The 24,580-nt window shown below is 43.2% G+C and overlaps 1 protein-coding gene across 3 annotated transcripts in view; it reads left to right on the top strand.

Annotated features, from left to right (window-relative positions):
* Positions 1–24,580, top strand: part of ttll7 (tubulin tyrosine ligase-like family, member 7) — an 82,287-nt gene that overhangs the window by 40,942 nt on the left and 16,765 nt on the right. For all 3 annotated transcript variants that reach the window (XM_086263422.1, XM_086263424.1, XM_086263423.1), the window contains exons 10-17: positions 419–513; positions 2,692–2,839; positions 3,985–4,058; positions 7,306–7,441; positions 16,022–16,108; positions 18,430–18,661; positions 21,735–22,030; positions 23,056–23,190. In XM_086263422.1, the coding sequence (XP_086119548.1) occupies positions 419–513; positions 2,692–2,839; positions 3,985–4,058; positions 7,306–7,441; positions 16,022–16,108; positions 18,430–18,661; positions 21,735–22,030; positions 23,056–23,190 (1,203 nt within the window). The remainder of the gene's footprint in view (positions 1–418; positions 514–2,691; positions 2,840–3,984; positions 4,059–7,305; positions 7,442–16,021; positions 16,109–18,429; positions 18,662–21,734; positions 22,031–23,055; positions 23,191–24,580) is intronic.

The following is a 24,580-nucleotide window of genomic DNA, read 5'->3' as shown; positions in this document are numbered from 1 at the left end:
TGTTGCGAGCAATCTTAGGATACAGAGTCAGGAACCAGGGTCAGTTATGGGGTGAGCGATTAACCCACACAATCTGTTTGTATGCATTCACTCTGACGCAAATATGCTCTTCTAAATGCACGGGCATACACTCGTCAGTGCCAGAGTGGATTTATGCCCAGGCAAAGGCTAAGAGTTGCAAAGTGTCTGTCAAAGAGAGAAAAAACCCTCAACTTTCATCTCTTTCTCACTACTTCTCTCCTTGTCGGAATAGATTTTTTTTTTCTTTTCTCCAAAGATGCTCTAAACTCACTCCTGTAATTGCGTAGCCTGTCTGTTGGACTGATAAGAAAGGAGAAAAAAGTGATATGAAGCAGAACAAGAAGAGAAAAAAATACTGAGCATCCTTTGAATGTGTCTGTTCTCTCTTACCTGACAGATCAATCGAGCTCCGAGCTTTGGGACAGATCAGAAGATTGATTACGATGTGAAGAAAGGTGTGCTGCTCAATGCCCTCAAACTCCTCAACATCAGGTATTGTTTTCCACCCTGTCTTACACATACACACCCATGCAAATAGATGCAACAAACTGCATCTACGGTTTGCAAATCCTGCCCGCGGCTCTTTTGCCCGTCTCTAGTGGCTCCCTGTGGCTTTCACAAAAATAAGTAGCTGAATATAAATATGGAAAGTAACTATGCTGCTGCTCTAAAAATGTGGAGCCTTTACATTGAATTAAAAAAATGTGTTCCTCTCAGCCAGCCGGTCACCTGCTGCCTTATCCTCTTAGTTTTGCTGGAAATCAGTAGAGGTGTCTGGCATGGATGCACGTAAACACATAAATGTGTAGCCTTAGCTATGCATTCAAAAAGAAATAACAGGAAAACAAAGAATTTAACATGGAAAGATTTGAGTCCTTGCTGCTGGCACGCTCGATCTGAAGCCTATAAGACCACTACATGTTTTATCAACAAACTTCACAATTGCTCTGTTTAGTTGGTGAAGTTTTGTGTGCAGACGCACTCGAAGTTTGTATCAAGCCTTCCTTTAAAGGGCTTTAAATGCTCAGAATTCCAATCGGTGCTTAGGTTTCTTTTATTTATTTATTTATCTTTTAAAAATTATTTTGACGCACAGTACAATCCGGCCATTATCTTGTTTTGGTTTCAGACTGATGACACAGTAGTGACATTAGCGTGGACGCAGCAGGAAGTTGAAGCTTTGGACAAATAAATTGCTGTCTTTCTAAATTTGTGTGTTGGTGTTTCTGTGGTGGATAAAAAGACGGATAATGGCCAAGGTACAAAGCCATGCAATACCATCCACTGTGTGCTTTGTGAACACTTCAATCAGAGATGCTGGGCGTTTGTGAGTTTCTGAATGTGTCTTTTTTTTAACCTGTGCGCTGATCTGTGGTCCGTATATCTACATACGCTTCCTCTGCTGCTCTTTGTTTTGGTTTGTGGGTGTATTTCCTTTCTTTTAAATGCGCACGGTTTTTATTTTGGAATGTATTTGTCGTATAGGTAGGGTGCGTGTTTGTGTGCACGTGTTTGTGTTTGCTGGCATGCTTTTCTGTCCCCTGGCTACGGAGAGTCTGTCCTGATTGATCGTTGTACACCAGACCTCTGCTCTTTATTCCCTCTTTTCTCTGTGTGCTTGTCCTCCTCTTACTGCTCTAAATATAGTCTCAGCTCTGCTAGTCACGCACATATATACAAACAAAGTGCACACACACACACACACACACACACACTGGATCAATTACATGCAACATCGTATACATCTAATTTGGCCAAGTGAGGTGCACCGGGCCCACATAAAGACCGGCTCCATCCTCCTGAATGGATTCATGTGGGCCAAACAAATCTCTTCTCAAAGTGATTTGTTACATGGCTGATGTTTAATGTGCTGCCACAGATTAAAAAGGGAGATTTGGTTATTTTATGACAAATAAGTCGTAGGAGGGCTTGAAAGGCACGGGGAAGCTCTTTCCACTGGACATAGCGCTTATGTTCACGCTACAGTGAGTGTGGGGGGGCTTCACTCACTTTTTCCTTGTATAGTAATGACTTTGCTTCCCCCAAAGGGAGGAGCTGGTGCTGTGTAGAGGTAGGCTTGGCTCTTGATTCTGCTCACCACATCAACTGTATCAAATGGGATCAATTCAGACCCGGTCGGGCATGGACATTGATAAACCTCAGTCCCCCAAAAGCACTCAATATCCAATTTAAAGGACCAGCGATTGACTAAAATGAATTGCCCTTTCTCTAGACCGCAGTGGCCCACTTGTTCAGAATTAGCTGTCTGGTCCTGTTCATCCCAGAGTTGTTTGTGTCTCAGCTTCATCTCTGTTTTTGTATTGTTGAGTGTTTTGTGGGGACTTTTTGTCTGTCTTTTTTTTAAACCAGCACAATGATGTGATAAGGCAGATATTCAGGTCAGCTAGGGAGGAGGCCCACAAGCTGTCAGGCTTTATTATGACACTTTTAAAAACCCTTTTCCGTTGATTATGTGCGTGTGTGTTTTTCCCAGTACTGTCTAGTGTTACAAATAACCATTACATGCAAAGCAAAACTAAACAAAGAGAGCTTTGGTGACAGCAAACATTAAAAGGTGCGATCAGAATGTTTTTGCTCTTAGTTAGCTCTTAAATCCGAACCCTTTCCGTGTATGTGCGATGTTAGTTGTCTTGCTTTTCGTTGATCCAGGGCGAGTGATAAGAAACGCAACCTAGCCCAGCAGAAGGCAGAGGCTCAGAGACGGCTGTACGGACACGGATCCATGAAGAAACTCTCGGCCGCTTCCTCAGACTGGGAGAAACAACGTCACACGCTGGAGCGACGAAGAGAAGAGCTGGTGAGGACGAGCAGAAAGAAAGAGAAAGCAGGAGGGGAACAGAAATCCATTCATTTAAAACTTTTTTTTTAAATTCACAAATACTGGGCTTTATATCCACTCCTTCACACACACTGTCCCACCGCAGGTACAACCACAGTTGTCTAAAGCGCTGGCTGGTATCAAACTGCAGGGCAGCATCTGCGATGCTAAGCACCTGTACAAGGCGGTGCTCCTTAACTGTGGTCGAGGGAGTTGAGAGCGCTACTCATTCATTTCCCCACCTGGACATTCAAAACCGGCCTGGGGATTAGAACAATGACTGCACAGTCTCGAGCGGCGGTCGTAAGTCATGAGATACTTTTAAGCTTTGCAGGCCACACGAAAATGTGCACAAAAAGGTGGTTTGGCTTCAGACAGGCTCACATCAGAGATCTGTGACGTGTCATTACAGACATTTACTTAACACACCGATCAGCTGGCACATCAATATATTTGACATATAAATTATATGTCTCAGCACCCTGCTGTATTATGCACTTGAAACACAAGTCGAAAAGCAGAAACTCAGTTTCAGTTACTTCTTACTTTGTGTCAGAAGACTCAAAAGTTTCTGACACAAGCATACCGTTTAATTATTTTCTCTTTGAAATGAAGTCGGGGGAGCTTTGCTCATGTATATGGGGGAAAGTGGCAGCTACTAGTACTTTAACGCCTCCCACCCTCTTTGATTAGCCTTTTGATTAGCCATGGCACTAATCAGTGGGAATGAGGAAAGATGGCGGAAAGGCACCTTTTAGAAAAAGGGCATCGCTTCGTTTTCGAGTGCTGTTATGGCTGAAGTGTGAGACCAGGTTTGGATCTATGAAAGGCACACGCTGCTTAGAGCTAAATGAGATTGCAGTGCTGGTAGGAAAGTGGTCCCCTCCTTTCATCTTTATGCCAAATTGGCCAACTGAGCTCCACAATTACACCTTTGTAACATACTAATAAAAGAGTAAATGGACTAAATTATGAGTCATTGATGAGTGAGACTCTTTGTCCTCTTTTCTTTCTTGCAGGAATTCATTCTGTCTTTGCCTCTAATAGAATATATTGTTTTGTTGGCACTGACTTTCATCTGGAAGAAGTTGTCATTTGTCTCTTTGCTCTTCTCTTATGTTTAGAAAGAGCGGCTGGCGCAGGTTCGCAAGCAGATTTCAAGGGAGGAGCATGAAAAGCAACATCTGGGGAACTACAGGTAGGAAAGAGGCAGACAACTGGGGCGAAGAGCCTCTCCCTCCAGGAACACCACCCACTGTACTTGTGCCAGTGCTCTTACATTTATGGGGGTCATCTCGAGAGTGCCAGGCTCTCAGGAAAACAAATAAAGCTGTTGCAGAAAGAACAACCAAAAGCGAATCTATTGTTTGGAGAGAAGAACTGACTGAACGAATGACGAGAATGAAAGCTGTCCAGTGATGTGTAGGAACAAGGATCAAATTGTTATTCTTCTATGCACAGTGTGCACAACAAAGTTACTTTAGTGTACACCTTTCTTGACAAATGGCAGCCGGCTTTTCCCCACACTTTTATCTCCCCCCGAAATCCAGCAGGGACACTGGAAGACATTAAGCATGTCAATTTTTAATAGTCAGCTCACAGATGGAGCAGATTCCCCTTACAGCATGACTCAGCAACACAAAGTTCAGATTTGCTGCTTGTCCCTTATAAATTGTTAATGCTCTTTCCTCCCTCTGTGTCTCTTCCTGCCTTAATCCAACACATACCACCCCCCCCCCCCCCCCCCCCCCCCCCCCGCCTCGCTTTTCTCTCCCAGTATGTTCCTCATTCACCCACTTACACACAAAAGCAAAGACAAACAGTCACAACTGGCTCACACACACAACACACACCCTTCTTGCTGTCTTCCCAACTCTAAGTGACTTCTTGACTCATCACTTGAGTGAATGGCTGGTGAATTTTGAATGCTGATCCAGGCCTGCATGAAGTGCTGTCACCTCCTTCCTATTTTTCGACAGGCAGTCAGACAGTCAATCAGGCAGGCTGGCGTCTGTCTGGAGCACCCTGGTAAAGACCTCTTAGCATTCAAATAGTGTCCCTGCACAACGCTGAAGTCTGATTAACACAGTGCTTCTCATTAGATGAGTTTGGGTAATGAACTGACTTACATTGTGCTATTAGATGAAACTGTATCAGGTACAGACAATGACCGTGATCCGAGGGAAACCCAGCAGGTATTTGCTCTTCAGTTAGGATTCTTTAAAGGGTACAGCTTGTGTTTTATATATACATGTAATATATATATATGTGTGCATAGCACAAAGAGGTACGCTTACAGTTGAGAATGCTCATATTAAAATAAAGAATAGAAATAAAAGGTCAGCATATGTAAATTAATGTGAAAAAGAAAGTTTCGGAGATAAAAGACTTGTAGACCAACTTCCTTTACACAGACAAAACCAAAGTGGTGATAGCTGGCCCGTCCCCCGGCCTAAACTGGGCAATGCAACAGCGATCCCACCAAATCCACAGCAGACAACCCGATTGAAATGCTGAGCAGACCCTCAATCAGCTGAAGCAACATCATAAAGAAGAGTGGGCCAAAATTCCTCCACAGTGATGTGAGAGACTGATAAAGTCATACAGAAAACAATTACTTCAACTTATTGCTGCTAAAGTGGTTCTGTGAGCTATCGAATCATGGCGTGCATTTAGGTTTTCACTTGCTTTTTTCACATGGCTCTACAGTAATCCCCGTGAGCAGACCCTCAGACATCAGACTACTCTAAATGCTCGTTTTTAGACAGGTTTTTTTTGCACTGTCGACTTAATGCGAGTGGATAAAGCCCTGTCTGCCTGCTGTTTGTATCTTTTGCGCACTCTGGGATGTGGTTCACACTCCCAGAGTGAACGGGCCCCTTTAAATGTCTGGCGACAGCAAACTTTAAAGACCTGTTGACCAAATCAAATGTTTTTATTCAGTAGAGTTTCAGATGTTAGTTTTTCTTTAACTCCAGTTGAGGACTGAAAGTAAGGCCCAGCAAACGTTTTAGTTAAACAATAGTGAGAGGTCACCCCCACGTAAAACGTCCATTTGCTCAGAGATAGACGCTGCCAAAAAGACTGAGCAGTTAACATCCACTATTAAAGTGCCTCACCTTAAGCTTCTCAGTCGAGTGATTCATGACGCTCTTTAGGATTGAAACGTTCTGGCTCTTTTCATATGTTATGAATCCATTTTCGTTTATGTGACCGTTATAAAAATGTGTCTTGGGAATGAAAAGAACCATTACATGCACCCTAGAAACTGAGAAGTCTCACATATAGTGAATTCAAGGGATGGGATTCAAATGGCAGCTTTATCTCAGGTCTCACAATCAATGTACCTGTTTGCATAATACTGGGTAACGGCTTTGGTCCAATTAAATAGTTCAGCTTTATGTGGCATTACACAGAAATCTGCTACACATACACGTGTATCTGTGAGTAGCTCAAAGCCTATTAATCAATATTTAAAAAGAGCCGGCCTGTCATTGTGCCATGGTAGAACATTTTCCACTGCTGTGTCCTTGCTGTGACTTCATTCATCTCTATAGTTTTCTCTTTTAATCACAGGTCTGTGCTTGTGAGTGTTTTTCTAACCAACTTGAGGGGAGTTTAGCACTTAATATCGTCTGTGCAGACGCCAGGCTACATTCATGCTTTTGCAATAACTAAGGCCAGTTCTTATCTTGATTAAAACAATAACCTTGTTTTGACTTAATGGCTAAAGCGATGGCATTGGGAGTTTGCAGATGTATTATGAGGGTAACCAGGCATTGTTCTAATCCCCTCAGGCCTTGGATAAACACCGAGCACTGTTATTTTAGTCTTAAGGGCACAAATGTGAATGTGTGAATGGGCGCATTAGCAAAGACTGCAAACACAGTGAAGCTCGTGCACACGTCGGTGTACAGCGTGTAGAAAGCTGTTGTATTAATGCACCGAGTGAAAAGATTGACTGATGTTCATGCAGTTTCTTCACTTAAGGTCTCATTAATATTCTTCTGTCTGTATTTGCTCTTTGCTGCCTCCTTCCTCCTCCTTCACTCTCACCTTTTGTTTGTCTTTCTCTGCACTTGCTGCACCTTGACCTTTCTGTCTCTCCCACCAATTATTGTGCCTCATCTTTATCTTTCTTTCTATCCCTGTTCTTTTTTTATTTTCTTTGTCTCTCTAAATCTCTTTACCCCTTTTCCACTTTTTTTTTTACCCCCACTGACTTCCTAAATATTTCACGGCTTCTCTTTCCACCCCATATCCCTCTTTTCCTTAACCTGAACCACCCTTTTTCTCATTCTTCCACTCCGTCTCTCTCACCTTCTACTTTTATGACCCCATTTGTAACCCATCATTTCCCTTCATTTTCCCCTTTCCTTTGTCCATTGTTCCTCACCTCGTCTTCACTCTCTTCTCCTTTCTCCCTCCTTCTCTGCGGTCCACAGACGTATTTACCCCCCAGACGACAAGCTGCTGTTGGAAAAGTATGAAAGCCTGCTCTCGGCCGCCTTTCAGACCTTCCTCGCCGGGCGAGCTGCCTCACTTCAAAAGGAAATGAATAATCCTCTGAAACGAATGAAGGCACGTACGTCAGTGGCAGACTGTCACGGACTCACACACGCACACAAGCAAAGAAAACTGCAGAAACCCACACCCAAACATATTCAGACACTTGTGGACAAGCAAACGTAAAAGAAAAGAAGCACACACACATTTCTATTAAGATTCTGCCCATAGAGACAAAAAGGATGCACAAATAGTGCGAAAGTGTGCCGCAGCCCTTGGTATTTGTTAGAACACCTGAAAATACGTCCTTCGTCTCCTCCCTACCTTTCCACTGTCATTCAGCCTTTTCACAAATATTCATTATGTTGTGCACATGAGCTTTTAAAAGCAAACAACAATGTCACTTTTATTACTTTATTTACTTCCTCTTTCTTCTTCTGTGTTTTCCTATGTTTCTTCCTTTCTGCAAAGGTTAACCAAGTTGCTGGCCACACATTTCAATGCATTTTTATGCAGTTTGATTACATATTTATCGCACTTACACACATATACCAGCACTCTGCAGTATCAGGAGGAATGCATCTTCAGTTAAGCTTTGAAGGTAAAGGTATGAAGAGAGGACAACAGCTGATCTACATCAGAAAGATGAGAATGGGAGATGAAGGAACGATGAGCGGAGGATAATATAGTCATAAAGTAAAAAAGATGGTGAGACACTGATAGAGAGTTGTTTTGTTACTATTGTTTTGACTTGACTAGAGTACAAAAAAATGGAGAGAAAGGGGCAATTTTTGGTTTTCATGTCTGGTTATGTATTCAAGAGGAACAAATCAATGGAATGAAAAGACACAGGGGAGGGAACCGTGGGATATTTAAAAACACGGAGCGAAGAAGCAATGATGAGGAGGAATGATGCAGATAGAACAAAAAAGCCTTAACTGCGTTTGGCAACTGAATAGCAGAAGTGAATACTGTGCAGAATGTGGATATTTTTGACAGTAGTATTGACATTACAAGTACATATCAAAGTACTGTCATATGGAGCCATCGGAGCTTTTGTGGAAACTGCCTCAGCAGTTTGCACCCTGTCGCAGTGTTTTTTTTTTTCTTTCAAAAACTTATTGTGTGTCCTTTAAAGAATGGAAATCTCTGCAGAGCATTTTTAGAGATGTCAATCAAAGACTGGTCAGAGCCGAAACAAAATATAAAGGCAGCGAGTGTTGCTTTTGTGTTTCCTATCTAATAACACGATCATGAGTGACAACTCGACTGTCCTTATTCAGAGACAGAGTGTGAGATACTAATCTGAACCATTTATGGGGAAAAAGATGTTCCTGAACTGCAGTATGATATTCATCAGAGCACAAAAAACACATCTTATGCAAACGTTTTCTTGCCTTATGTTTAAACATTTCCTCTAGCTTTGAGAGAGTCTGCGGGTGTTTTCAGGTACCTTTCTAAAAGCAGTGGGGGAGGCGGCTCGTGGAGCCAAGCTCTATGTTTAGTCACTACTCTGCCACTTTAATAGGTACGTCGCACTAGTAGAGAAGAATTAACACAGAATGGAGAGAATGAAAGTTACCCACAGACGGTCTGAAATGTTATTCTTCTATGCACAGTGTCAACTTTGGACCTATTCAGAAAACTGCATTAGCATGTACACATTTCTTGACAATTGCCAACTGGCTTTCCCCCCCACATTATTCCCCCACAGAAAACATAAAGCACGCCAATTTTCAATAGTCAGCTCACAGATGGAGCAGACTCACTGTAAGGCGTGACTCGGCAACACGAAGTTTGCTGCTTGTCCCTTATAAATTGTTACACACTAACCAGCCACTTTAATAGGTACACCTTGTTAGCACCAGGTTGGACCCCTTTGGCCTTCAGAACTGCTTTAGTTCATCAAGGTGCTAAAAAAATCCCCAAAGGTTTTGGTCTACCTTGACATGGTTGCGTCACAGTTTTTTTCTCATCAGCATCCGTGATTTACGTCGTATGTTTCACCAAATCCCAAAGGTGCTCTGTTGGACTGGGATCTGGTAATCGTGCAGGACATTTGGATACAGTGAACTCAGTGAAACCAGAATAAGATGTTTTAGAGTTTTGTGCCACAGCACGTTATCCTGTTGGCCATCAGACGATGGATCCACTGTGGTCATGAAGAGATGGACGTGGTCAGAAACAATGGCTAGAGTGTTTAAACAACACTGTGCTACAGAAATCGTCAAGCATCAGAACGTTTATTATTTGTACAATTTTCTTCGATGATGTTTGTGATCCCGTGCTGTTCTTATATGACAGGATGGCACCCGGTGCGGTCTTCTGCTGCTGTAGCCCACCTGCTTCAGGTTTTGATGTGATGTGATGTTCAGAGATGCTCTTTTGCATTTCTGAACTTGGTTGTAACCCGTAGTTATCTGAGTTACTGTTGCCTTCCTATCAGATCGAAGCAAACCAGCCATTCTCCTCTGACTTTGCCTTTTTCTGCTTAAATGCACTTAATTGCTGGATATTAACCTTATCAAGCATTTTTACAGGTGTGCTTAACAAAGTAGATGGTGGGTGTATATTTCATAGTTATTGGTCGTATCATTACGATTCAAATGCTAAATTAGTGAGCTTTCTTTTTAGCTCCGTGTGCATGCGTCTGCTGTCGTGCATGGCTCTACTAGTTTCCCTCCCTTCCATTTCTGTTCTTTGTTTTATTGTGTGCCCTTTGCAAAACACACCTAGCAGAGCAGCTGAGAGACAAGTGAAAGGAAGATAATGTCATTCGAAGAGATGACAACTTGTTATGTTACTGTAAACAAAAGCTTCCCAACAAGTGTTAAACCAAGCATAACAAAATGAGAAAGAGAGACTGAGAGAAGCCAGAGCTGTTCTGTCATTGTCAGCGGCTGAGACTGTTTGACAGTCTAAATTAAATCAAACAGAATTTAAAGAGAACCAAATAGAAAGTGTGTAAAAATGAAAATACCTCCAGACTGGTTTAAGTTAGATTAGCATTAAAAACTTAATTTATCAGGGAGTTTCATTACTCGTGATGTTGCTTTTTTTCTTTGAGACATCATTCCTTAGCTCTGCTTAGATGGGCACACCATGCAGCCAATCAAATGCAAAGGCAGATTGGGATCATACGGGATAATCATGTGAAAGAAGGAAGGGGGCGTTTCCAAGACAGGAAGTGTTGTGGTACAAAGAGACGGGAGCCGGTCGGGAAAAATGGAAGAAACACGTGAAGATGTAAAATGAGCAGCGTCTGGCTGCATTTCAGTGACTCTGGGTTTCTGATTGTTTAAATGAATCTGAATGTGCGTTTAAAGCCATTTATGATTCTTAACTTGTTGAATCTGCCGCTCACCACAACAAGCACAAGCACAAATTTTGCACTTTTAACTGCTTTTTCACAAGTTTCACAGCTTTTCCTACTGATAAAAACCTCCCATATGGCCATTTATACAACACAAAGTAATTAAGCAATAAACAATTAACTTGTTGAACCCCAATGCCCCCAGTACTGGAGGCGAGAGGGAGAACATCTGGAATTACCGCCAGATCTGTTATTTAAATATAGAAGCGTGTGGTTTTCACAGAAACGTCAGAATCTCATCCAAAAGCCCACAAAACCATTTCAACAACCACCAAAAAGCTAAAACAGCAAAAAGAGCATGTAAATACCATCCATCCATCTTCTTCTGCTTATCCGGGGCCGGGTCGCGGGTGCAGCAGCCTAAGCAAAGAGGCCCAGACCTCCCTCTCCCCAGCCACCTTCTCCAGCTTGTCCGGGGGAACACCAAGGCGTTCCCAGGCCAGCCGAGAGATATAATCTCTCCAGCACGTCCTGGGTCTGCCCCGGGGCCTCCTCCCGGTGGGACGTGCCTGGAGCACCTCGCCCAGGAGGCGCCCAGGAGGCATCCTTGTCAGATGCCCGAACCACCTCAGCTGGCTCCTTTCGATGTGGAGGAGCAGCGGCTCTACTCTGAGCCCCTCCCGGATGGCTGAACCTCTCACCCTATCTCTAAGGGAGAGGCCAGCCACCCTTCGGAGGAAGCTCATTTCTGCCGCTTGCATCCGTGATCTTGTTCTTTCGGTCACTACCCACAGCTCGTGACTGTAGGTGAGGGTAGGGACGTAGATCGACCGGTAAATCAACTCGACGGACCAGTACAGCGTCTGCATCACTGCAGCTGCAGCACCAATCTGTCTGTCTCCCGCTTCCTTCTGCCGTCACTTGTGAACAAGACCCCGAGATACTTAAACTCCTCCACTTGGGGCAGGAACTTGTCCCTGACCTGGAAAAACACAAAACGCAGATCCGTCTGTTCACCTGACAGCATGAACACAGACATGCCGCCAGATGCTGAAAGCGTCATCTCACAGATTCTGAAACTGCAGGTTTTTGTCACTTTCTGACCAAAATTCACTGAACCAGCAGCTAAATAGCCCAAAACTACGCTTCGCACATCGTCATGGATTCCCTCTTGCTTTGGCTGCACTTCCTGCACAGCTCGATCTCTGTGCGTTTCTGAGATCCTAATTTCTGCTGTTCAGTACAGAAGAAACTTTAACTTTTACAAATTAGGGCAAATTGCAATACGCTTAGCTATGCCTTTAATAAAACCTTTGCAACTTTGTGAAAAACAGAAAAGTTTCAGGTTTTTTTTGAAAAAGATTGTTTTTCCGTTTCTGCTGTAGAAGTTTCTACAGTTAAAACTAAAACCCTGGACAGTCTGGGCATTGAGCTACCAGAACCTATTCTGTCATTTTACTCATTTGTTTCTTACAATTTCAGTCCAAAGAGTCGAGCTGAGAGATTTCTTTCTTTGTCACAGCAGCTTTTTCTTTATCATGTAGAAAAACATTAAACATGTAACTTGTAACTGACAGAAAGTCAGAGTTTCACTGGCCTCGCCCACTTAGGGTCAAAGTGGGCTGTATGTGGCCCGCGATGTAAACTGAGCTTGACACACCTGCTCTACTCGTTTTCATAGCTGACAGTACACATTTCTGTGCCTTTTTTAACCATATTCACTCTTAGTGTATCTATGAGTTAAGCACCTCTGGCCCAGATTAACCACGCTAAAACTTCTTTAACTGAAAGTTTACAATTTTGAGTACAGAGCCATGTCCATAATTGTTTGGACAAAGGCACAATTTTTGTATTTTTGCCTCCACAGCGTGGCGTACACCACCAAGAGTGGAATTTAAATCAAGCAATCAACATTTCATTGAAGTGAAGACTTTTAGCTTTAATTCAGCAGATTTTACAAACGTCCATTAATCTACAATTATTACAGACATTTTTATATGCAATACTGTAGTCTCAAAGACTCAAATTTAATTGGAAAATGGACTGACAATCAGGTTCATATCCAGGTAAGGCCTGCTCCCTGACGCGTTCTTAAATGCAATGAATGCATTGATCAGCTCAGCAACACCCACAGATCACAGAGAACAGCTAAAGTGCATGATGACAGAATTATTTCAATGATTAGGAAAAAAACAACATATAACAAAGTCAAGAATGTTCTTAAGGACCTACACGTTTCACTGCCAGAGTCTATGACCAAGAGACGCATTCATCAGTGACAACAGAGGTTTATAAGTGCAAACCACTAGTTACACACAAGAAAAGAGGCTGTACACGGCCTGTGAGATAAAACCAACATGAGCCAGAATGATGACTGCAGAGGATTAGCATTAGTACAAGTATTAAAAACAATCCTTGTAATTAATTTCTGTCAGTTTTGCCAGTAAATTTAGTTAATAACGAGACTGTGTATTAACATGTGTGTCAAACTCACTGAAATGAATCCAGAAAGCCTGCACTCCAGTGACACGATGATTATTTTATTTAAAATCCACTGTGATGATGTAGAGTGGTAAAACCACAAAAAGATTGTGTCGTTGGCCAACAAATTATAGACCAAATTTAAATCTAATTTAAATCTACTCATCTTAAGCTTTACTTGAAACAAAACCATTATTATTGGTAACATAAATAATATCTCGTGTTTTGCATGTTTATGAATTCATCATCTGGCAAGCACTGCCTGCTACCTCAGGCATTTTTTTTATTTAAAATAAGCCAGAGGTTATTTGCCAGCATGCCATTTATCATGTTTGACAGACGCTGTACCTGCAAGACTCACGTTTGCTGCCTTTGAGGGCTTCTTGGGGCCACGAATTGAAAAATGTCATGGATTGTCACACGATCAAAGGAAAGTAAAACCTGCATTGTAAACATGCTGATTGACTGTAGAGCACCCTCCTGACTTGGACCACTGTGCTACAGACAGCCCAGCCACAGGTTGCACTGGTTTCCACTGGGTTCGGCTCACCTTTATTCCTTTTCTGATTACAGTTAGGTGGAACAGGTATGAGTCGGGCTGTTAGTCCTCTCGTCTATCTTAGCTACCAGTGTTTCCCTGTGCGCTCAGGTGACGTCTTCCTAATCCTGCAACTGTTTCACTTGGATACTGACTGGAAAAAAAGGATGTAAAGCAGATGCACGCTCAGTTTGCCTGAGGAGCTCTGCCAATGAAACAGAACAGCACAAGTATACAAACTGCACAAGATGTCTCCAAGCACTTCAGAGCAATTGCAGAGCCCATGAAAGCGGTAAGGGGTGCAAATATATGAAATGAATACAAGAATGGTAAGAACATGTAAGTCTCGCTGTATCTAATATTTAAAAGCAAATTGCAGTGTTAAAAAGGGGAAAAAGGTTAGTCCTAAAGACCTCTGCGTTACACAATTTGTTGTCCAGTGACATAAAAAGTACCGTGTTTGTAAAATACAGTTTATTATCCTACATGGATCCGACACGGACAGAGACCATTGGTAGTGCAGTACTATAACATGCAGCTTACGTAACATGCACACAGGCACACGGCTGAAAATGTTTATTTTGGGAGTAAAGTAGGAACAAAAAGCTGAGTAGTGACAGTGTAGCAGGTCGCAGCCTAAATTTCACAGTTTTATAAACTCTTAACAAAAGTACTTAAGAAAAGCTAAATAGCTCTCAGCTTCTCTTAAATTCTGTATATGCGTCAGATTTGGTTTTCCCACGTACTGTAAAGCATTTGAAAGCATCCATGTAATCTGCTTTGGTGAAATTTACAAGGTAATGGTCCTTCAGTGATTTTAAAACTACTGTGGGTGGGGAAGCGCTCACCTCGTGAAAGGAGGCGAGCATTGAGTTGGCATGCTCTTTACTGCATAGAAATGGCTGCAAGTTGTAAATGAATTTATCAGAGCAATGCAAAGTAAAGCCACAATATAAACAGCGTTTCAACATTCACTGCAATAGACGTCCCGCAACACTGAATGTTGTTATCATGAAAAACTTAAATACAGCTTAAAATGATGGAGTTGACTGTGTTCATACAGCATATTCATCTCAGTCTGTCTTTTTTCAGTCACTCTAATGATGAAAGAGCAAATGCAGCAGGCTGGGGAGAAAGCCCTGCACTCGGCGTCATTTTCAGAGCACTCTGACGTTTTTTGCAGACGCTTCGGGACCTTTTCAGAACTTTTCAGAAAGGCACTGGCGTTCTCACTTCTGCTGCCTTTCAGGAAGCGTGTCATACAGTACTAGTCACCCCGATAACCAAGACAACGAAGGAGAAGTTTGTCCCTGCTGTGTCCATTTTATGCTTCAATAATAAAACGCAAAGGAGTGATGCTTTTCTGTCACATGACAATGCATGGAGCGGCGATATATTGTCAGGATATTGTTGTCATGGAAACAAAACCCACACACAGTGACGGGGTGCTTTGTTTGATGGAGCTGCTCAGCGTCCTGCCTGTTTTCTGCCAGAGAAAATATATGGACACAAGCCCTAAATAACTCAGCAGTTACCTGTTAGCTCTCCTTTTTCTTTTACCGGGCTTCTTAAATTACGAGGCTTTGATGAAGAATTGTAAATCTGCACGTGGCTCTGTCTCAGCTGTCTGAGCAGCTTCTATAACTGCACAGTGACAATTCGCCAAAACAACCGAACCGAAAAGCCGCATGGCAATCAGAAAAAAGCGAAAACTTACAAACTGTATGAACCCAGTGATGCATACCTTTACCATAAAGTCCAAAGTCTTCCAGACAGTGAAGTAAGCCACTGTAAATGTTCACACACTCACCAACACTGTGAGCCAGGGGCACACTGACCTTTTCGCAAACCCCGAAAGCAGCTTGATGGCTTATCTGAGAGAAAACAATCACTTTTCATCTGCATTTGAGCAGCAAGTGGGAGCTTGTTATGTCGCAGCCATGAAGCAACATTAATCACCTTTGCCTGCATTTCAGCAATAGCCAAATGGCCAAGGCTTCAGTGTACTGGCGACCGCCATGACGCTGCCTTCACGAGCGCTGCCAGCGAGCAGTGCGTGCTCAGCCGGGGCCTCGCTTCTAACCCTCGCTCCCAGATAAGGCTCGCATGGCTCTGAAGTTAAACTTTTTCATCTCTTCTTCTTTTTTGATGATTTAAGTTTGCTTAAAAACACTTTTGACTTCAAAGCAATAAAGTGTGAAATATCAAAGCATTCCTATTAAACTTTATCAGTGCCTCCTCGAGGTTTTAACTACCCTGTTAAGCTCTGTTTACCGAAATCAGCACCTTTGCCATATTCTCATCTCGTGTTTTCTTTGTGTAGGAAGAGGACATCCTGGATCTGCTGGAACAGTGCGAGTTGGACGACGAGAAGCTGATGGGCAAATCCTCCAGGCAAAGAGGCCCTAAGGTGGGTGAGAGAGAGAAGACACATAAGCTAGGAGAGAATAGGGAGAATAGGGGCCACATGCATCAGAGGCCCTTAAAAAAATGTGCAAAGAAGAGTGACAGAGGCAGAAAGAGGGAGGGAAGAGGGTGGCAGGTAGTCAAATGCCTAGAGCTAACGCCCACGGAAAGCACATAGGACGTGATTCAGAAAAATAAAGAGGAGGGGGTCTTGGGTTAGGAAGAAAAGAAAAGAATCAGATAGAGGCCCAAAGAAAAGACCCAACTCCCTTAGGGGAGAGCTGTCAGGCTGTCTCTCTCACTCTCTCCCTGCTATCTTTCTTTCTGTCTATCTCCCCCTTTTCCTCTTTCTCTCTGTCACATGCACCTATACGCCCCCTCGATTTCCCACGACAGCACATTACTCCCTCCATCACCTTGCTTCACTCTCCTCCCTTCACCTCTCCATCCCTTTCTCTTCCTGCACATCTACATCCATCCCTCATTCGAGAGCTAAATTGGCTGGAACACTTAGAGCGTGTTAGGGACTCGACAGGGCAGTTCAGCGCCACATTAGAGAGGCCTTAGCTGGAATGAGGACTTGTTCAGACACAATCGCTGTTGTCCAAATTAATTTGGGCCCCGTCAATTTCGATGTTAGCGAGCGCGTGGAGAGAGACATCGAGAGGAAGGGAAAGAAAACGCTGTGACGGATAGATTCGCTCCTTGGGGTGTAGCGCTCTCGAGCCATCTGGTGAAACTGAACCGACGAGTGTGCGAAAGCCAGAAAAGAGGAGCGAGGCAGAGGGATTAGGAACAGGATTTCTGAGGGAAGGAAACAAAGCTAGGTTTGTTATTGCTGGGGAAAAATGTTCAGGCGGAGAGAGAACAAAAGGTGGAGAAGAAGAGAAGCGGGAAGGCACAAAGAAAGCGAGCAAGTGTCCTCGGGTTTTCGTCCCCTTTTTCCTCTTATTGACTTTCTTTGCTCTTTCTTACTCCCAACTCTGCTAATTTTGACATATAGCTCATCACAGTTGGCTCTTATCGTGTCACCATCTCTCCTCAGCTCATCACTTGATTTTACCCAGTCACTCCCACGTCTCTCTTTACACATTTTCTCTCTCATCTCATCCTTTCAGGGCTCTCCCTTTGTCTTTACCCTCCACTGTTTATTCACCGTCTGTCCTCGCATCCTTTTCTCTCTGTCCTCTTGTAAGAGCCCCTTTCTCTCCATGTTCATTTCCGTTTCTCTCCATCTATTCAGTGCCTCCTCTCTGTATCTGCCATACTCAGATTCACCTTGTCCTCCTCTTTATTTCTCAGCCCATCAATCTGATGTTCCCATCTTCCCTTTTATTCTCCTCTCATGTATTTAATCTCTCTCTGTCTCTATCCTCCATCACTCACCCACACAACTACCCAGCAGTGGCTGTGTAAGCCCTGATCACTTCCTGCCCATTAATTTGGGTGGGCTGACAGCATTGCCCGAGCTGACTGTTGAATAACAGATGTGTAAATGCTTTATTAATGCTTTCAGCGTGTCCTTTTCCACACACTAAATTTAATAAACTCAAAAAGTAAAACAAACCAAAGCAACAAAAGAAAGCTTGCGTCTGTGAAGCATCACAGCTGAACGTTTAGGTGAAAATACTTACAGAAGCAGATATTACAGCAGCAAGTTGGTGTCAAAGGCGCTCTTAAAAGTTTCCAGAGCTCTCGCTTTTTCATTTGCACAAACAAATTTATTAAACTAGTTAAAGAAAAAAATTACAGCATTTACAAAAAGCTGCTTCACTTTAAACTCGACCTTTACGTGTCTAATCAGGCCACATTTGTTCTGCGCGTGAAGCCAGCCATGTTCCTTTTTATAGGGACAGCTTAAAAAGCAGCGAAGGTGTGCGATTGTGTATTTGTGCATAATGAGGCTGCAATTACGTGCACAGGTGTGGGCATGCGGGCCGGCCGTGTCACCGGCAGGTCTCCCAGTGACAGATGGTAATGAGCTTTGGGTGAGGCGAGGCTGACAACGTCTCAACATCTTCATATTTATGTGTGTGTGTGTTTATCTCGTTGCACTTTTGTCCTTGTGAGCTTCTGGTGGAGGCGCAGACCTTTGGAAGGAGGACGCTTTCCCAAAATGAGGTCATTTTGGATGGTTTGGTTTTAAAAAGCAAATAAATTCAGTGCAGCGTCCCAGGAGGATAAAAGCAAAAAAGATGTTTATGTGTGCAAGAGTGTGTATCCATGTGTGAACTGTCTTTTTCCTGTATAATTATGAATGTATGTATACTACTCTACTCTATAGTATGAGTGTAAATACGTCCTGTATCTGTGTACTCTTGCCAGCCCCTGACCGGCATGCCAGAATGCAGTCAGACTCCAAGACGTCAGCGACCAGACTACCTGGCCGACTTCACCAGCGGCAGCAGCGCCGATAACTCCTGCTCCTCTTCAGACGAGGAAGAGGAGGAGGAGAGGAGGAAGGCGGGAGGAAGAAGAAGTGGAGAGAAGCGAGGGGAAAAGAAAGTTTCCTACGACCTTGGCGAGAGCAAGGAGAAGAACTTGGCTGAGCGCTCAGGTAGAGGAGCAGGGTGTCTAAGAGCGTGTTTAATGCAGAAAGCAGCCATCCATCCGCTCGTCCTTATCGTGGTCATAGGTCACCAGGGCTAACACACAGAGACAGACAACCATTTGCACTCACATTCACCTCTATGGGCAATTTAGAATCATCACTTGACCTAAACCCCACTAACTGCATGTGTTTGGAGGAAGCCGAGTACCTGGAGAGAACATGCAAACGCCACAGAAAGGGAGCTGTTATCTGTCCTTGTTTACTTTCTTCTGCGCTCGCTTCCCCTTTTCTCAGTCGTCTCTTTTCTTTCTGCCGTTTGTTTATTTCTTCCTCTTTCAGCTGAAGCCGTCTGATTACGAGCATTACCCTACTTGCTAAAACAACCTTGTTTTTGAGATTTGTGAATGTGAACAGTCGCACGCCTACATATTTGCACATTTTTAATATTTTGTGTTTGAATTTCAGCTCTGTCAGGATTTACTTTACATCTCAGTCTCTGTCATAGTCAGACTGGAATCATACAGTGGGACTAATGTATAATGTATAACAAAGCTGACATGTATGTCCTGACCTTTGCACTTAGAATTTCAAGACATACGATACGCAGCCTGAAGGATGTACTGCAAAGAGAGATTAATTGATTAGCGAGCTATATTGAGCTTTAAGACAGATTTCAGAGAGGTGGCTCTCTTTTTACCTCGTAGATCACCATAGTAACTGATACTGAAAGCATCACCTGGTCCAGAGAAGATTATGTTCAGAGTTTCAGTTCAAAATCACCTTTTCACTGGCTGTTTCTTTTAAACTATATGAATATGTTTTTTATTATATATGCAACCTGTTGAGCCGTAGCACCACCAGTTGAAACTGTGCAGTGAGAAAACTGTGCTTTACATTGGTTATACTGTCCTGTACATTCATTCAGTCACAGAAATGTTTGCATAATGCATGAATGTTTTTATGCTTGGCTCTTTCATAGTGTCCCAATAACAACTAATAGAGCACTGATTAGGAAAGAACCTACAAAGCCTGCTAATGTATCTTTGATCAGATACATTGGTAGGTTTTTTATCTGTACAATCAGTGAAATGGATTTCACTAAAGTGATTTTAGCGTCTTCTTTATTAGGCCACAGGAGAGTGTCAGAGCTAAACAAAGCGAGTAAGCTTTAATGTTTAAATGGATGCACTTTAAAGTTGCAGGGCTCTAATGTGCAGCTGTCGCATTAGGAATGCATCGAGAGCTCTAAAATAAATATATTAACTCAAGTTGGTATATTTATTTTACTGCTCTTGGTGCTCCTGTGATGATCGCGATTTCAAAAGAAGTGAATTTCTGCAGCGTTACTCTCTAATCTTATTTGCAGCAACAGTGTTGTATTTTTATGTTCTGCTCTAACATCCATTCCTCTCATAATTTCTCGGATTGGGGTGAGGACTTTGCAAGAGAAGAGTCGAGTGACGCGTTAATCTCGCCCTTTTATGTGAGCGCACAAATTTAACAAAGAACGTTTTTTAAGGCGGTGACTGGGATTTTAGGTTTTGTGAAGCCAGCTGACCCAAGGAAAGCCTGGTTAGGTTGAACTTGCTTCGCAGTGCACCCACTGGTGTATCTTTCAAATTTATCAACATGTGAAAAAGCACGTTTAGACTTGCAAATTCCCATTTCCAGTTACACGGACACACACAAATGCCGAGAACTGCTGATTTGATTAGCATCTGTGGTGCACGCTCTTCAATAACAAAGCAGGTCAGGTTTGGTGGTTTGAGTTGGCAACTGCTGCGAACAGGTGTTCATCAGCCTTCTCGTCGCCTAATTAAAGCCTAAGCAGAGTGACCGTGGCCTGTGACTTGACGAACGTGGATCTTTGTTGCCGAGCTGCTCACACTGCTCACAATCGTGGACCTACACATACACAAATGCTGCAGCGCTGAAAAGCACTTGAGGGAAGAAAAGTGTCCTGACCAGTGCAGTTCCAGTGAATAGAAGGTGAAAGCAGAGGCAGAGATGAAGAGAAGGAGGAATTTTTATAGAAAGAGAAAAAGGACTTTGTTGTGCACCTTGAAAACACCTTGAGTTTAATGCTGAAATAGTCTATTTTATAGTTAGAGTGATAAGTCTCAAGCATTCCTTCAATTTCACATAAGTCGCATACATCAACTCACTTTCAGCCCTCAGAAGTGAGAAAGGGAGCAGCTTTCACTGCAGCCTATGTGGCGACCTTGGAAGGAAAGAAAAAAAAATCCCTGGTTGCATTATGGGTTGCCAGTCCAGAAAAAAAGAGGACCCTTGCATGAGCTCATTCTAGTTGTTACAAAGTAAAGGACAAAGCCATGAAAAAGCCCAACTTTTGGACAAAGCGTCTACGGATGTGTGTGTGTGCATGTGTGTGCAGAGAGAGACGGCAACCTTGCCAAGCCCTACTCCATACCAAGCCACCAAAGGACTGCTACGGCTAAGCCACATAATGCTCTCATTTGGCAATGGCCGATCCTCAGAAGGGTTAGCGGCGACATGGACACACGCAAACACACCCATACTTGTGTGCACACTTGGTGTCAGACACACACACAGTGCACCAGCAGAAAGCACACACTAATACACTGGCTAGTGGACAAACTGGAAGAGTTTCAAGGGTGATAGAAAGTGTCACTGTGGGTTTTCTACTTCATTTTCCATCTGTGTACATGTGTTCATCTAATGTGTGTGTGTGTGTGTGTGTGTGTGTGTGTGTGTGTGTGTGTGTGTGTGTGTGTGTGTGAGACAGACAGAGGCATGCTCTTTAATCCATCCCCAAACCAGACAGGACTAATGTTTAGTTTCTGGTTTTGGCTACACATGCTGCGGTTGTTAATAACACACACAGTGGATCACTGGGCCAGTGTGCCAGAGTGCAGCTGTGGGAGTTTTAATGCCACACTTCATCTCCAAAGCCACCCGGAGACAGATAGAAACCAGAGGAGAGAGCCTGACAGTGACGGCGGCACTGAGACAGGCTGAAGAGAAGAAACCGAAGTGTGACAGCGAGTCAGTGAGCTCCTCCCCCACTACTCATTCCGTCTCTTCTGTTTCTCTACAGGCCGCATGCACTGGAAACCTCCAATCAAGTCGCTCAAAACGAGCACTGCCCCGTCCGCGTCACCGTCGCTTTCTGGGCCAATCCGGCGCTCCATCTCGTGCCCTCGTTCCATCGCCTCCCTGTCGTCGCCAAATGAAGTGCGGGCGTTGTCCACCAGGCCTTCCCCTACGGTTCCCGTGGCCACACCCCTCGTCAGGCCGAGCTCCGCCACGCTCCGCTCGCATTCGCTGAGCCGCAGCGGCTCCGCTCACCGGGTGCCTCACAGCAACAGCCTGGGGACCATCCACTCCAATATAGTAAGATACTCAACGCACGCACGCAAAGTAGGGTTAGACTTCAGAATATGTCGCGAGTTGTCAGTCACAAGAAATGTTCTAAAATGCTCCAGCTAGGATTAAAATAAACAATCGAGAATTACTCTACAGCTTTATCACTAAAGATGGAGGTGCGTATTCCATCATATCGTTACCCTTTTCACCCTTTCTGACATATTGTACCCAGACCTGCTTAGTATCGTTTAAACAGTCCGGTCAATACTGTATAGGCCCGCTGGAGCCCACAACAATAACCTTCTATTATGTTGCCATCTGTTGCTTTCCACCTGTCTCCTCCATTCCCCTTCCTTTTTTAAAGTGCCCTGGTAACCTTTGGATGCAGTGGAATCAAATAAAATAGAGCCGAATGAGTTTTGGCATTGAGAGCAGAACAAAGTGGAAAGCCTTCATCCTGAAAGAGGCCATAGCAAGCACCACAACACGTAATGTCCTTCCACGTGAATACGAAATGACATGAGATCCACTAATTTCACCCAGTTTTTCGCCATCTTGCACACTCGAGCTTCAACTGCACAGGAAACTAAATATAGGTTTAGCAGTGAATACGCTGCTGTAGCATAATGAGCTGTATTTCACTGAGCTTATTTTGAACGTTACGGAAACTCAGGCGGGAGCAAAATTTATTGGTGAAACTGGCAGCACATAAATCTCAAGCTAAATTTACTGTGATAAATAGAAATAAATAATAACTGATAATATATTTATAACACATATATAAAATGTGAGCAGTATAAATACATTAGTCATTATGTATAAATGCTAAAAACTTAATATATTCAAGTGCAACTCCGAAGAACTCAAAATGTGATAATAAAACAAAAATAGAATTTTCTCGTCACGTTCAAGAACATAATACCATTAAGTAATGAGTAATTATAACAGAAATAATCTGGTAATGCCCCCGATTTTTTTAGGCCTAATAAACACATTAATTAAAAGCTGTTTTTTTTGTCGAGTTTTAATGCTTTGCCTTTACGTGTGTGCAGGGCGATCCGTTGATAAATCTGAGGAGTAAAGAGCAGGAGGCAGAGCTGGTGCGTCAGACCCTGGCAGTGCTCACCGCCATGAGGATTAGGTTTCCGGGCAAAACTGAAGAGGAGGCCGAGGGTGTGCTGGACGAGGTGAGTCAAGGATCGCCATTGTGCAAAATGTGAAAATAATTCACAAAATAATCAAAAGGTTATTTTTGCGTGTAAGAAAAATAAAGTGGAAGACAACACGGAGTAGTGTCGAGCGGGAGTCCAGACTCGCGGTATTCCCAGAGCCCCTCTGTGACCAGGTGCGGTCACTGTGCAGCCTAACTAAAAGTGACCTCCTCACTTCCCTCACAATAGCCTGTCTGCTCTGGCTCGGTTCCCATTGTCTTTCAAACGACCCCAGCAGCAACCTGTCGAACAGTTTACCGCCCCGCGCTATTCCCCACTGCCCCTTTGTATCAATCAGTTCCTCCTCTGCTTCTGGTCAGGCCTGGACATCCCGGTGTGTTCGTGTTTTCACAGGTGTGATTGTGCTACAAATTATTACTCAAATTTATGTAAAGAAATTGGCTCATAAAGCTAAACCTAGGAGTTAGGAACTTAAAATAGTGGTCAATGAAGGATACTTTTGTTTTCTTTAAATATCTGTTAAAACAATCAGCATCTGTGTGCAGGTAGCTAAAGATTGAGATTAATACACACATTTTCCAAATGATAGTAACAATAATAATAGTTTCTCAAACAGAGTTACACAAGCCAGGTAATAAAATGCAAACCATGCAAAGCTCGAGGATAAAACTTACAAATATATCAAGCAAAGTAACCACATTCTTAAAATGCAATAAAGTAACAACGACAGAAGCAAATGTAGTGTTGGTCTGGATCCAAGCAAGGCCTACGTTAAAAAAAAAAAAATTGGGCCATCATGTGAGAGGTCAGACAGGCACTTTATTAAATGTCAAAAGTTAAATGCTCATTATGTTGAGGTAAGTCATGTAAAAATGGACAAACAAGTGACAATTCTTGAAAAATTAACAGCATTTTTTTGTTGTTGTTAGGGCGAGCCACCAGCACCTTATTAGTGGCCTCACACAAACACCTTAAAGCAAAATGTGTGCGTGTGTGTCTGTGTGGGTAACATCTGGGTGTGTCAGGGTTGTGGGAGACAATTACCGCCACACCTGTACTGTTAACGAACCCTAATGAGAGCGCCGTGGAAACGCAGACGAACAGCTGCACCTGTACTGTTGACTCTTTGCCTCAGGAGAAAACGAGTGTTCACTTGGCATGAAAACAATCTTTGGCGTTTTTTGCTTTCCGTGATTTAAACTTGGGTCTAATTGGGCTAATGATGTGTTTGTATCCGTGTAATTGGCTCCTTTATCTTTCATTCAGAACCGTCTCTTTTGCCGGCGTTGGAACCAATAAAAAGATGAAATTGAGGGTAATTTGTGCCTGTACAAAACACATTGTGACAAATGAGCACGCAGCTTACCAGACAAAAAAAGACCCAAAACGTAAGAAGCGTTAGATG

Source organism: Aulonocara sp. 'chitande type north' Nkhata Bay, linkage group LG15 (assembly GCF_057382095.1).
Source record: "Aulonocara sp. 'chitande type north' Nkhata Bay isolate Kocher_YH1m ecotype deep benthic linkage group LG15, A_spYH_male_GT1.1, whole genome shotgun sequence".
NCBI lineage: Eukaryota > Metazoa > Chordata > Actinopteri > Cichliformes > Cichlidae > Aulonocara > Aulonocara sp. 'chitande type north' Nkhata Bay.
Note: the sequence above shows the minus strand (reverse complement) of the source record. Positions and strands in the feature narration are given on the sequence as shown.